General features: G+C 36.1%; 1 protein-coding gene across 1 annotated transcript in view; it reads left to right on the top strand.

Moving 5' to 3' along the window:
* Window positions 1-39: 39 nt before the first annotated feature.
* LOC133192125 (cytoplasmic dynein 2 heavy chain 1-like) overlaps window positions 40-13,199 on the top strand; it is a 35,062-nt gene continuing 21,902 nt past the window's right edge. The window contains exons 1-28 of the mRNA XM_061328001.1: window positions 40-87; window positions 713-921; window positions 1,362-1,668; window positions 1,958-2,203; window positions 2,442-2,674; window positions 2,833-3,081; window positions 3,169-3,242; window positions 3,386-3,545; window positions 3,817-3,992; window positions 4,306-4,501; window positions 4,821-4,929; window positions 5,047-5,294; window positions 5,698-5,837; window positions 5,981-6,209; window positions 6,336-6,463; window positions 6,736-6,979; window positions 8,020-8,169; window positions 8,494-8,696; window positions 9,009-9,164; window positions 9,527-9,638; window positions 9,824-10,153; window positions 10,397-10,620; window positions 10,777-10,909; window positions 11,100-11,330; window positions 11,764-11,883; window positions 12,035-12,312; window positions 12,562-12,701; window positions 12,949-13,067. Coding sequence (XP_061183985.1) covers window positions 721-921; window positions 1,362-1,668; window positions 1,958-2,203; window positions 2,442-2,674; window positions 2,833-3,081; window positions 3,169-3,242; window positions 3,386-3,545; window positions 3,817-3,992; window positions 4,306-4,501; window positions 4,821-4,929; window positions 5,047-5,294; window positions 5,698-5,837; window positions 5,981-6,209; window positions 6,336-6,463; window positions 6,736-6,979; window positions 8,020-8,169; window positions 8,494-8,696; window positions 9,009-9,164; window positions 9,527-9,638; window positions 9,824-10,153; window positions 10,397-10,620; window positions 10,777-10,909; window positions 11,100-11,330; window positions 11,764-11,883; window positions 12,035-12,312; window positions 12,562-12,701; window positions 12,949-13,067 — 5,136 coding nt within the window. The 5' untranslated portion in view covers window positions 40-87; window positions 713-720. The remainder of the gene's footprint in view (window positions 88-712; window positions 922-1,361; window positions 1,669-1,957; window positions 2,204-2,441; window positions 2,675-2,832; window positions 3,082-3,168; window positions 3,243-3,385; window positions 3,546-3,816; window positions 3,993-4,305; window positions 4,502-4,820; window positions 4,930-5,046; window positions 5,295-5,697; window positions 5,838-5,980; window positions 6,210-6,335; window positions 6,464-6,735; window positions 6,980-8,019; window positions 8,170-8,493; window positions 8,697-9,008; window positions 9,165-9,526; window positions 9,639-9,823; window positions 10,154-10,396; window positions 10,621-10,776; window positions 10,910-11,099; window positions 11,331-11,763; window positions 11,884-12,034; window positions 12,313-12,561; window positions 12,702-12,948; window positions 13,068-13,199) is intronic.

Below are 13,199 nucleotides of genomic sequence, written 5' to 3' on the forward strand. Positions count from 1 at the left end.
TTACATTACCCTGGTTCTTGCATTCCAGGCAAGTTTGCAAAAAAAGTGCAGACATGAAGTAATGGAATTGGCGATTTAATCAATCAGGTACTGATATTACAGATCATCATGTGTTATCAAAGATAAATTACTGTATCACTCACCATTAAAATGTGTTCAGTTTATAATCAATGCAAAAAAAATAGTGAAAAGTTACATATTTAAAGTAACCAAAGGGGTGGGGGGATAATTTTACATCTAGTGCCTTTTAAAAACATGTTAAATCATCACGTTATAGTTTTTACCTACAGCGCTGTACATAATTTCTTTTTATACACGTGAAAAATGACATGTTATTTCACAATGAGCATTCTGTATGTTAGATGGGATGTGTGTTTGCTTTAAAGATGTAACTTTAGAAATGCGAAGGACAATATTAACTAAGGGATCATGTATGCAAAGTTCTAAATGTCATACTCTTTAATTAAGTTAAAACGTTCTTCAGTTTATGATGAAAAGTCTGAAAAGTGTATCATGTATCAAAAGATAATATTTAACAGGCAATATGACAGATATATTATCTATACACACACCAGTTCTCTTCTCTATAATAGGTGAATTTTCATATTTAAAGAGAAATACAATCTATCCCATGTTTGTCATCTTCCTTGTACATTTGGCCATGTAAATTTTCAGTACATTTTCCAAATCGGTATTTATTTATTTTTACCAGAACTAAAGATGCCGACAGGTGATTCTAGGAAGGATTACATTCTTGCTACAACAGCAAACTACTTTGGACTGGGGGTTTCTGATGCAGCAATCACAGCTCTGCAGGATTCCTCTGCACTAAACAGCTTCCTTGACGATGGAAACATTGATCTTTGTGCAGGAAGAATTGAAACTAGGGGAAATGCTAAAAGACTTGCCTTCACAAATAAGGTATAATATAACATACTCATGGATTCAAAGAAGTACCTAATACATGTACCTTGTTATCTCGAACCCAAATGGGACCAAAAAAAAAGATTCCAAGGATTCAAGTTATTCATGTTATTGAAGTTAAAATACCTAGAGAAAGAGAAGCTGGGATTTCAAACTCACTTTGTATGGTATTTAAGATATCAATGTACATGTACAAAATAACAAAGTTCAGCTGTATGTTAAAATGATGACTGGGATGACATTTAATAAGTTTCCAAAATACTATGTCAATATAACCCGTTAACAATTTAACTAATGATCATAGACTCATTAGTACTAATGTATCTTTGCAGTTATTAAATTGTAATTTTTAAGAGACATTTCTCTGTGATTCATATCCTTCATTTTATATATGGAAGTGATATTTTCAGCTGTGGCATAATACTTTTTTTTTTCAGTTGGAGCCAAATGAAGATAAAGAAAAAGTCCTTGTGTTTTTCAAAATACGTCCAGATGTTATCACCCCAGATAATCTACACTCAAACACCATTGTGTCTTCAATGGTGGATTCACCCCTAAACACACTATTTCATGCTGTGCAGAAAATCTATGCACCCTTGATGTTGGAAGATGGAAAGTGGAGTCGAACGCTGGACCCAAAGTTACAGAGTTTAATCAGTGAACTTGAGGCAGGGTTAGGAAGTGCCATCAGAAAACAAGACCCCTCATTTAAAGGGAAGGGAGACAATGCTGATAACATAGGAAGTACGGAACTTCTTTTTTTTAACAATGGGGAGTTTTAGGGGGATCAGTTGATGATATTGTGATGGCCGGGTCACATGTCTTAAAATGGTCAAAAGAATGCTTTGAAAATAGCGTTAATGTTCCGTAGTTAGATAAAACAAAGTGGAAGTCACTGATCAAAATCCAATTTTTCAATAAAGGTAATCAAAGGATAAATGTAGTGTGTCCTGCTCAAACATCTAAAAACTAACACTTTATAAATTCAATACATATAGAAGTAGAATGTAATAAAATGTGTAAATTTTTAAAGGTATTCTCAGTCCGGTGGATGAATTCCAGTATTGGGGAGACATGGCAAGAAGTGATGAGAGGGCCGCTCAGTTTGTGGACCTCTTTAAGCCAATCAGTAAGGAATTTGGGGGCCTGGACACCATGGAAATGCAGGACGTCATGGAGATCGTGGAGATCGCTCAGGACACACTGGATGATGTCTGGAAATGTCTGGACTTCGAAGCATATCCTGAGCCAAGAATGAGACACCTTATGGACATTATTGGTATGGAATTTTTGCTTATTTTTCAAAGTTTTCCTTTGTTAACAACAGTTTAAAATCTGTGTATATTAATGGATATTTTTAGTTATGTGGTTGGTTAGTAACCTCAAATGTTTTATATTACATGTATGAATAATTCAGATCTTCATATACTACAATATAGTACAAATTGATTAAGATGGGTGGAAATTGGATATGAAACAGGTATATGATTATTTTAATTCATTATCATGGTTTACAGGTGGAAGTCTTGGAAGGTATGTTCAGAGAAAACTTTCAGAAGTTGACCTTTGGACTGGGAATTTTGGAAATGTCAAGGAAGACTTGAGGTCAGGTGTGGCCATCTGTGAAAGATGGGTAGGTGTGTGTGAAACCCTGACCACTCAGTTCTGGAAGAGCTTCCGTGCTCATCCTTGGAGAGGAGAGAAATTTGTCCCAGAAAATTTGAAACAGCTAGCAAATAGATTAGAAGAGGTAACTTTTTTCCCAAAACATTATGCTCATAAAGGTTTAATATTCTTTCCTTATGTTCATTTTTTAACAAAAAAAAAGTTTAAATTGATGAATTAAAGTTCAACAATTCAAGATTTTTTATTTATTATTTTCCTTAAATTACTTTGTTTATATTGTAGATACTTACCCTGAGAATAGTGCATGAGCAACAAATTCGCTTGCTGTCATCATCAGAGCAGAAGGATCTCCGTACTTCTGAGGCCTTTCATCCATTCATGGGGCTGAACCCTCTACAGTACAATCCGTACACCATGCCCTTGTGGAATGCAGCTGTGGCACAGTATGATAAGATCATGGCCCCTGTGGAGCAGAAAATAGCAGGGAAGTTAAGGTCACAGTTCAAAGGTCTTGATGGTTATCCCCAGCAGGTAGGGTGGTGCCCTTATGAGTTAGTGTTGAAAATTTTTAAGAGTTTAGTTATATGTTTTATATATCCTTAAACTTCTTTTTTTTAGTTATTGAGAGAGTTTCAAAGATATAAGGAACTGATAAAAAGACCAAGCATTAAAAAGGAGATGGTTTCTGAAAGGTCAGTTATGTGCCTAATAAATTTAAATACACTGGCTTAGAATTGGCATCATTATGTCATAACAATGCCCTCACAGATTATTGAAAGAAAGCTAACATGAACTAAAGAATTTCGTCTTGAAAATGTTTGTTTACATTTTACAGGGAAACTTTGCTAGGACAACTGAATGTGAATTTAAAGGAAACTGAGGATGATTTCCAGAAAAGAACTGGTCAAAGAGCTGGTAACAAGGGAATTCCCAAGGGGAAAAATCTCCCTGAAATTGTCAATGCCATTGTATTTGTCAGGCAGCTAGAGGCAAAGGTAATGAAAAATATATGTTTAATGTATTTCCCAGATTTTCCTCTCTCACTGTGATAAGTGTCTTCCCAATTTTATTTAATCTTTATTGTTTTCTTTGTAATTATGTGAACATGGGAGACTTTGTAAATAAATTTAAATAACTTGAAAAATAAAAGAAGTCTGGGAGATTGGTGTTATGAACTGATCTATCAATGACCTGTTTTGTGTTTCATATAATCATTGATTAGTCAAGATGTTCTGCATATAATCCCTTCACATACATGTACTTTAGACTGAGGAAACCATTAAGACAGCTGAGACCTTACTGGGAGATTTGTCTGGATTCTCTAAATTCCGTAAGGAAGCCCAGGATCTATTGGATGAACTACGACAATGGCGACAGGAGCAGTTTGATGACTGGACACGAGACATTATGGACATGATCAGTGACCCTAAAGAACCTCTTTGGTCAGTATAATGTACAGTAAAACATGCTTATAGTGAAGTGCCAGGGATAGACAATTTTGCTTTGTTATAAACATAATGTATTACTTCCGTCAAGTTAACAATATTTTTAAAAACCACAGGGAATGAAAATCACTTCACTGTAAGTGTAAATTCTTTAAAACCATATTCGCTAAATGCATGTTTCATTTATGATAAAAAATTTAGTTAAATTTTAAATGAGAAAGATGGATTACTTAGGAATTTATCAGATAGAAAAACATGAAGCATTATATAGGATAAACAATGGTGTGAAATATTTTTGTTTTGGTTTCAGTCTTGAGACAAATGGACGATTGATGGAATTGAATCATAAGACGGGAAAGCTGCAGGTGAATTATGGGGACCGCCTGGTGACTCTGATGAGAGAGGTCAGACAGCTAAGTGGAATGGGATTCGCTGTCCCAGCCAAAATCCAGCACGTCAGCAATACAGCCCAAAAGTTCTACAGGCACGGTGTTGTACTGAAGCAGGTAAACCATATACTGTAAAATCACAAGTTTTTGTGGTTCGAGGAAAAAAATATTTGTTCTAGGGAATTGAATTTCATGGTTGAAGAAGTTCTGTGTTGTTTTGCATTTGAAATTATATTTCGTGGAGGATATAGATTTGTGGATCTCCTCACACCACAAAATAATGAAATTAAATCCCAGCAAAAATTAGTGACTTTACAGAATTCACTCCTTCATATGTCTTTTCTACTTTAATTTTCCATGTGTAACTTCTGTGAAAATTGAAGACTAAAGTAACATCTTGAATATAAGTGATGTGTCTAATGCACTATTTTTACAGGTGGCCCATTTCTACAACACTTTGGACCAGCAGATGATTGAAAGCCAACAACCTATGATGTTGAATTCAGCCATCGCTTTTGAGAAACTGGTGAAAAACCCTAAAACAGGTTAGGAATTTTCCTTAATATCATCATGTCATTTCTCAGTGATTTTAGGGATTTTTTGTTCAAATTTAAACATTTGTGTCACTTAGTTATAACATCTAAAAATATTCCTGATAACAGGGAGCAAAGCTAAAGGCGACAATGTTGAAATCACCTGGAATGACCCAGAGGAACTAGACCACTACATCCGCAAACTCCAAAAGGCTGCAGAGAAATTGACCACAGAGAACCGAAAGTTGAGGAAATGTCACCTGACTGTGTGCGAGAAAGTGCAGACGTTGATGGGAGTAGACTTACTCAGACAACAGCAGAAATGGAAGGATGGTCTGATGGAAATCAGACATCTCATGGCAAATCTTGTCCAGCAGGTACAGTCATGATATACATGTACAGTAAAACACGCATATAATGAATTGATACTTATGTTGAGGTGATATTCATTCCCTGTGGCTTTAAAATATATTGTGAAGTTAACAGATATAATGAATTGCGTTTATAACAAAGCGAAATCATCCATCCCCGGCACTTTTTTTAAGCATGTTTTACTGTACTGTGGACAATCCGACATTGATTGAATTTTTTTTTTAAACTAAAAGAAAAAATATATAAATTTTGTCTCAAGTAATTAAGTACAAATCTACCATTTTATTTCATTAAGTGAAAAATTAAGTGAAAAATTGTACATGAGAAAGTCTTTGATCTGTTTTTTTTCTCAATTCACTAATTGTATCCAAAGATTGGAAAATATTTTTTGAAATTTTTTTGTGACAGGGATTTTCATCTGATCATATGCGGCCATGGAAAGCACACTGGGACAGGCAGTTGTACAAGGCTTTAGAACACCAGTATCAGATGGGACTGGAGGCTCTCAATGAGAATCTGCCAGAAATCAAAGTGGAACTCACTTATAGGTAAGAAACGAGTGGTCAAAATCCAACAAATGACCATTGAGTTGGTCAGCGATGAGCTACATAACAATCTGTCAGCTGCACAGAATAGAATAAAATTTTGATTTAAAGTATCAAAAAGCTTTTTTTTAATTCTCTTCCTTTAGGCAACAACAGCTTCAGTTCCGTCCTCCATTTGAAGAGATCAAAGCCAAGTATTTCAGGGAGATGAAGCGCTTTATCAGTATACCCAACAACTTCAAAGGAGTCGGAGAGGACACCACTAACCTGATATTCCCAGCCATCATTGACAGAAACGCAGAGGGATTTATCACCTGTTATAGGAAAGCTGATGCTCTTTTCAAAAGACTTTATGCAGCTCAACATAAATTCAAGGTTAGACGTAAACAAATAAAAGATTAAATATGTATGTTTTTACTCAAATTTTGAGGAAAAAAACTTTTGTGATCTGATTTAGTTTTTATATCAATTTTATCAGATTCTATTCTTAATTATCAACAGGAATGGTGTGTTCTGGGGGCGATTGACCTTGACCAGTATGTAGAGGACAATCTCACAGATCTGTCAGACTGGGAGAAAAACTTCAAAGGCTTAAAAGCTAGAGGCAGGGATGCTGAGAAGCTTCCAAGGTATGGAGAATGTTTTTCTCATTATGTCAAAGAAGCCTTGTGTACATTTACTTGACACATAAAGTGTAGTACACTGAATATTTATTTTCCTCTTCTATATCACCTGGAATCAGTTTCTAAGTTCAGAATAAAATTCCATTTTCAACTTTACAAAACTTCGGTTATACACGGACAACATGAAACCAGATAGTACCAAAGTATGTCCTTTTGGAAAGAAACTTGCTGTGCAGTACGTTTGTAATGCGTGTTTTTTTTCAACATTTGTTTATTAGTCAAATCAAAGTGGACTGCATCACGGTCAATACAAACCCTGTAAAGGCCGTGATTGATGATCACATCCAGAGACTGTTTGATGCCCTTTTGAACTCTCTGAGGAAGGCCATTACTTTTGAGGTCAATGCCATCGACACGTTCCTCAAGGAAGCCATGGAGACTTTGTCACAACGTCCACAAACTGTGGAGGAAATTGGGGAAGCTAACGGCAAACATGCTGAATTCCTCAAGAAAAAGAAAGAGGTACATACTGTTAATCAAATTTTATTCACAAATGCTTTGTCTTTAAATTACTGCTGGAAAACCTGATGAATATTAGAGTGTTACTGATGTACCTGTATAGTTAAATTATTAAACATAAGATGTCCACTTATGAATTGGGTAATACATGTTGTAAGCTTTCCATGATTTAGGAACAGTTGCTTGTTGCAAGAATATATCTAACACTAGTCTTGACATCTTCGCTAGCCAAGGGTTTCTGATCCGCTACTCTCCTCACAAACCCTTGGCATACGGTGCAGTCAAAAGTTGGGATTGTTTACGACACGTGATCTCGAATCTTCCAACATACGCACAAATTGCGTCATCGACAAAAATAAAAAGGCGTATTTGAAAATTTAGGTTTTCAAAGAATAATTAACAAGAAGATATCGAGCAATGTTTATTTGTTATTTATCGTGCAAATCTACATCTACAATAAGATTCCTGATCACAATATTTGTATATCAGCTTAAGACTGAATGACACCATATCTATTTATAGAGTGGCACGTTATCTTACAAATCATTGTTTACTTGTGTTTTTCATTCCCGAGACTAAAGAATCAAGATATATCCCGAAGGCAAATATCATCATTTACAAAAGCAATTGCTGATTGGTCGAACGATGTCGATCAACTCCAATCACAACTCAAGAAAAACAACCCAACTTTTAATAGCACCATATGCCAAGGGTTTGTGAGGAGAGTAGCGGATCAAAAACCCTTGGCTAGCGAAGATGTAGTCTTGAATAAAACTTCATTCAAAGAAATGTCAGTTATTTTCAAAATGTAAAATAAATACACAAAATTTACTTAAAAGTTTCGAAAATGGGGGTGCTCAGTGTCATTCTTGGTATAAGAAAAAACATAATGCTTCACTATCGTAAAGATTTCTTGCTTCAAAATTCTACTAGTTCTTTACAGCTCTGTAGATTCTGTGTACAATAATGGTGAGTAGAAGCTTGATTATATTTGATGCCTCATATAATTTCCAACAGCAGCTCATCTTTTTTCCTCTTTACAGATCCAGCCTCTGTTTGTGAAGGCTGAGGCTAAGAACAAACTATTGCGGTCAGTGGCTGGGGGTGGAGTAGATTCCCTGAGTTCTCTTCAGGCATTCTGGGACAAGTTTGAACTGATGATGGAGAGTCATCAACTCATGGTCAAAGAACAGGTAAGTTCAAATAGGTCAAAGTTTAAAAAAATATTGTTCAAATGACCATGAAAAATGGGTGAAAAAGTATGTAAGTTCAAGATATCAATAATCTTTATTGCTTTCAAACATGAAGTCTGAGTTTACTTTAATGAAAGTATAGAAAATTTTGTGTATCTAGTTAAATCTCTGTGGGTTAAAACTCAGTGGGTTTGACAAAGCACATTGATATAACTAAATGTTCAAAATAACAAAGTTGAAATTCCAGCTCAAACATTAACCGGGATCTTGGGATCACTTGGACATATCCTTGCTGATCAAAAATTATTTTCCTTAAATATTAAGGTTGAGGTGATGAAGAATAATGTGGACTCCAGGGTGAAAGCCTTTATCCAGGAGGTTGAGAAGTTTGCGGCCCGCTGGCATCAGCTGAAGCCTGGGGATGACGCTCTGGACGGGGACAGGAAGAAATGTGAGGCAGCAGTACAGGTCATCAAGGATAAACGTCAAGAGTTTGCAGAGCTGGAAAAGACAAGGGAGACACTAATGTAAGCTTTGTTTTATTTTTCTTATAACTACCCTCAGAGAGAATATGATTTAAATTTAGCAAATTGTAAAGTAAAATAAAGTAAGAAACAAAAATCTGTTAATTGGTTAAGAAATCATTTGGTTCTCACTTATTTTCAATAAATATTTTACCAAACTTGAATATACAGTCTAGCGAATCCATGAAGGCTCAAAGAGGAGAGTAAAGTGAACAAAGCTATAAAAGACTTGATTTTACACAGACAGAGACCATCTTATTAAAACTGTGATTTGTGATTTGGATTGTAAATAAATTTTCTAAAATTTTTGAACAGACATGACTGTGAACACTTTGGGATGGAGCTGCCAGATCTGGAGATTGCTAATGAACTAAAGGGAGACATGGCTAATTATGAGAGTATGTGGGGACTGTATGAGGACTTCAACAATGGACTACAGGAACTGGCCAAGGAGGACTGGATCTCATTTAGGTTCTTATGTCTAAGTACTAGATTCCTTATATTACGTGAGTAGTTAATATCGCGAATTGGCTCTTTGAGGTCAAATCAAATGAACAATCATTTACAAGGGGACAGTTGATCAAAAGATTCTATATGGATTCAGCACCATAAAAATTAAAGCAACTAATTTTATTTTGCTAGTGATGCTTCTTGCAAAATTACGCAATAGTTAATTCCTCATGTATATTTAGGAATTTACAGTATTCAATACTGTTACAGGCACCAAAGAGTGTGAATTTCCATGGACAAAACATATGGTTTATTAATTTCTCTGGTATTGTCTGTGATGGTACGTGTACATGTAGTTAACTTTTGAAGTTTTACTTGAATAGGAGCAAGGCCTACGTGTTTGAGGAGTTCTTGAGTTCATGGTATGAGAAGCTAAAATCTGAAGAGCCAACCACAATGACAGTGAGATTACAGAAGGATATTGATAAATACAAGGTCAGGAGTTAATGAATTGTTAAAGATAATAATACAGATGTTAAAATCTATGTTAACAAAATGTTTTAAAACAGGTTTAATTTTTTGGTTACACTGCATTAGAATTTTCAAAGAGAAATGATTCTTAGCAAAGGATGATTATTTTCTGGTTTGGAAGAAAACCTTCATTCGTTAAATTTCTTTAGAATGTACTGCCAGTGCTGAAGTGGGTTCGTGGAGAGCCTCTTTCTCAGGACCATTGGATGGAACTATTCCGTCTGCTCCACATGCCAAGGGGAACCACTCTGGAGAAACTAAACTTTGGACAAGTCCTCAATGCCAGCGATGAAATCATCAGAAATGCTGATGCCCTGAAGGAGTTGAACCAGAGAGCCCAGGGAGAGGTAACCATTCGGGAGGCCATTAGGGAGCTGGACTTGTGGGGAGCTGGAGCAGTGTTTACACTGACTGAGTATGAGGATAGTAAGAAGAACAACATCATGTTGATCAAAGACTGGAAGGACCTGGTCAATCAGGTAAAGTGGTGGTTCTCTGCTTTTGATGAAGATGTGATGGAAAGAATCTTTTCCATTCATTAGTGAACTTTTCAAGAAAGTTGTAAAACATCTAAAATTCCAAAGACCATTTGTTTTCAGTTGTATGGTTTTAGTCTTAGATGCATGGCTATGGTGAACAATCTGATTAGTACTAAAAATACACATTCCTGTCAGTACTTCCTAAATACCCAGACTACATAGAGTAATCTCCCATTAATTTAGGTTGGAGACAACCAGGCTCTGCTGCAGTCCCTGAAGGACTCTCCTTACTACAAGAGTTTTGAAGACAAAGCCTCAGTTTGGGAGCAGAGACTGGCTGATCTGGACGAGTACCTCCATAACCTGAACCAAATCCAGAGGAAGTGGGTTTATCTAGAACCGATCTTTGGCCGGGGAGCCCTACCCAAGGAGCAAGGGAGATTCAAGAGGGTAGATGATGATTTCAGGTACACATGCTCAATATCCTCCCAACTGTAGCATGACAAAGAATCATTGTGAAATGTTCTATAGTAGGCTTTCTTTCACAGATTTGTAAATGCCCACAATTTGGTACCAGTCCATCACTAAAAATTTGAACTAACACTGGGGTAATTTTATTTCAGGAACATTATGATGGATGTCCGTCGAGACAACAGAGTTTTGTCATTAGTGAATAAAGCTGGGCTCCGGAATCTTCTGACCACCATGTTGGATCAGCTTCAGAGATGTCAGAAGTCACTCAATGAGTTTCTGGAGGTAAAGTTTACACATCTTCAATAACAATTCAAATACATGTTATTTTCAACGCAACCTTTGAAAAGCTTTCCACGTTTTGTTTCTTCAAAATATGTGATTTTGCTGTCTAAAATACAAAGTGTACCATTACTTTTTCAAAAATTATCCCAGAAAACATGCCATTACTTCAGTATCAATTATGTAATTTTAGGAAAAGAGATCCCTGTTCCCGCGATTCTACTTTATTGGAGATGACGATTTACTGGAGATCCTGGGACAATCCACCAATCCTAATGTTATCCAGACTCATTTGAAGAAGCTGTTTGCTGGTATCCACAGTGTCGAGTTTGATGACAATGCTTCACACATTCTGGCCATGAAGTCTTTGGATGGAGAGGTTGTTCCACTGATCAAGAAAGTCAAAATCATGCCTGAAGTGGAGGTCAGTGAAAGATAAAGGAGTGCATTTTTTGTCAAATATATGATATTGATGAATAGAATTTAGTTTTTACCCCTTGCAAAAAAAAGTTGTAAAGAAAACCTTGCAAATTGGGTGGTATGAGTAATACATGTACCTGTGGTAATTAATGTGCTGTTTGGTTATAATCCATCAAGTAACTTTTGTGACCAAAAGTTATGAGCTTCAGAATTTTCTGTCCACCATTTTGGATCAGTTTCAGAGATGCAGAATCAGAATTTTGATTTCAAATTTATTGCCTTGTGTACATGTATGTTGAAGACACAGAATTGAAATTTTTGTTGTGTTTGTAGATGAGCTTTTTGAAATTTCTAATTACTTTTACATACATATTGTACAGAAGTTCCGGAATTTCCTAACTGAAGATTTATAAATAATGTACATTTATGTATTATAGGTCTGGCTTGGAAAACTTGCTGATGAAATGAAGGAAACTTTACAAGAACTCCTCAGGGAATGTCTAAAGGATGCCAAAGGAGGCAAGGGAAGTCTGGATCCCGGGAAATATCCATCACAGGTGAGGAAAATCAGGCGGGTTAGCCTGAACAAAGCTGAATGTTGGCCTTAACAAATCTGTAACTTTGGTATTAGGGACTCAAATAGCAGAAGAGGATATTGTATGTTGTTCTCAAAATCAAAATCAAATGCCTGTATGTTTTTAATTACAGATTCTGTGCTTAGCTGAGCAGATCCGCTTCACTGAAAGCTGTGAGCATGCCATCTCGAAGGGCAGCCTGGCTCAGTACAACAAGGAGCTAGCCTCCCAGCTGGAGTCTTATACAGATGTTGACCTTGGGGATAGTACCAGTGACACCCAGACACATGTCCTTGACTTGAAGTTGAAGGCTCTTATACTGGACACCATTCATGCAATTGACGTGGTTCATCAGCTGATGCAGACAAATACTCGCTCACCAGCTGAATGGATGTGGAATAAACAGCTGAGGTAAGAATAGAATATCATAGTTAAAATTTCCTGTATTTAGGGGAGATGGGGTTAAAACAGGACAAATTGTATGTAGTGCTACAGTTAAAGAAAAGGTATGTGAGATGTAAAATTGTCATCAACAATATCAGTCATGCTCTGTATTTTTTCTGCCAATAATTTTTAAAGCAGATAGAAGAGTTCATTTTATATTCACAGCAGCCCCTCTCTCAAAATTCAATAGCTCAATGCATTTTTGTTTAATTTCAGATTCTACATGAACAGAAAAGGCTTGTGTAGCATACAGATGGTGGATGCTGAGTTTGAGTACACTTACGAGTATCAGGGCAATGCCCCTAAACTGGTTCACACACCACTGACAGACAAGTGCTACCTAACACTCACTCAAGGTTATTTTGGATACTGTTTTGATTGAACACACAGGCATTGTCTATTTGTCCAGTAATAATTTCTGCAAATAAATCTGCTATTTAAAGAGTTTCTAAGATCAATGAAAAAATGATGCCAATTGCAATTTATTTATGCTTTCGAAAATTTCGAATTTATACATGTATATATTTTTCAGAGTACCAACCACTGCATTTTACAATTTTGAGTGCAAAATATTAGAATTTGATGAAGTTTTTTCAATTGCAGGTATGCACATGGGACTGGGAGGTAACCCTTATGGTCCAGCAGGTACCGGGAAAACTGAGTCTGTCAAGGCTTTGGGTGGATTGTTTGGTCGACAGGTTCTGGTCTTCAACTGTGATGAGGTAAATCATCTAAGAAATAGACAAAGCTATGTGTAGGATATTTTGGTTGGGTTCTGAAATAAGATATGGTTTGTGTCATTGTGCTTTGGAGTGAGAAGAAACTTTTTTAAAAGAAATTATTTTCCTGGCCAC

The sequence above is a fragment of the Saccostrea echinata genome, unplaced genomic scaffold (genome assembly GCF_033153115.1).
Source record: "Saccostrea echinata isolate AGI-Se365-2 ecotype Australia unplaced genomic scaffold, CSIRO_AGI_Sech_v1 ptg000025l, whole genome shotgun sequence".
Classification (NCBI taxonomy): Eukaryota; Metazoa; Mollusca; class Bivalvia; order Ostreida; family Ostreidae; genus Saccostrea; species Saccostrea echinata.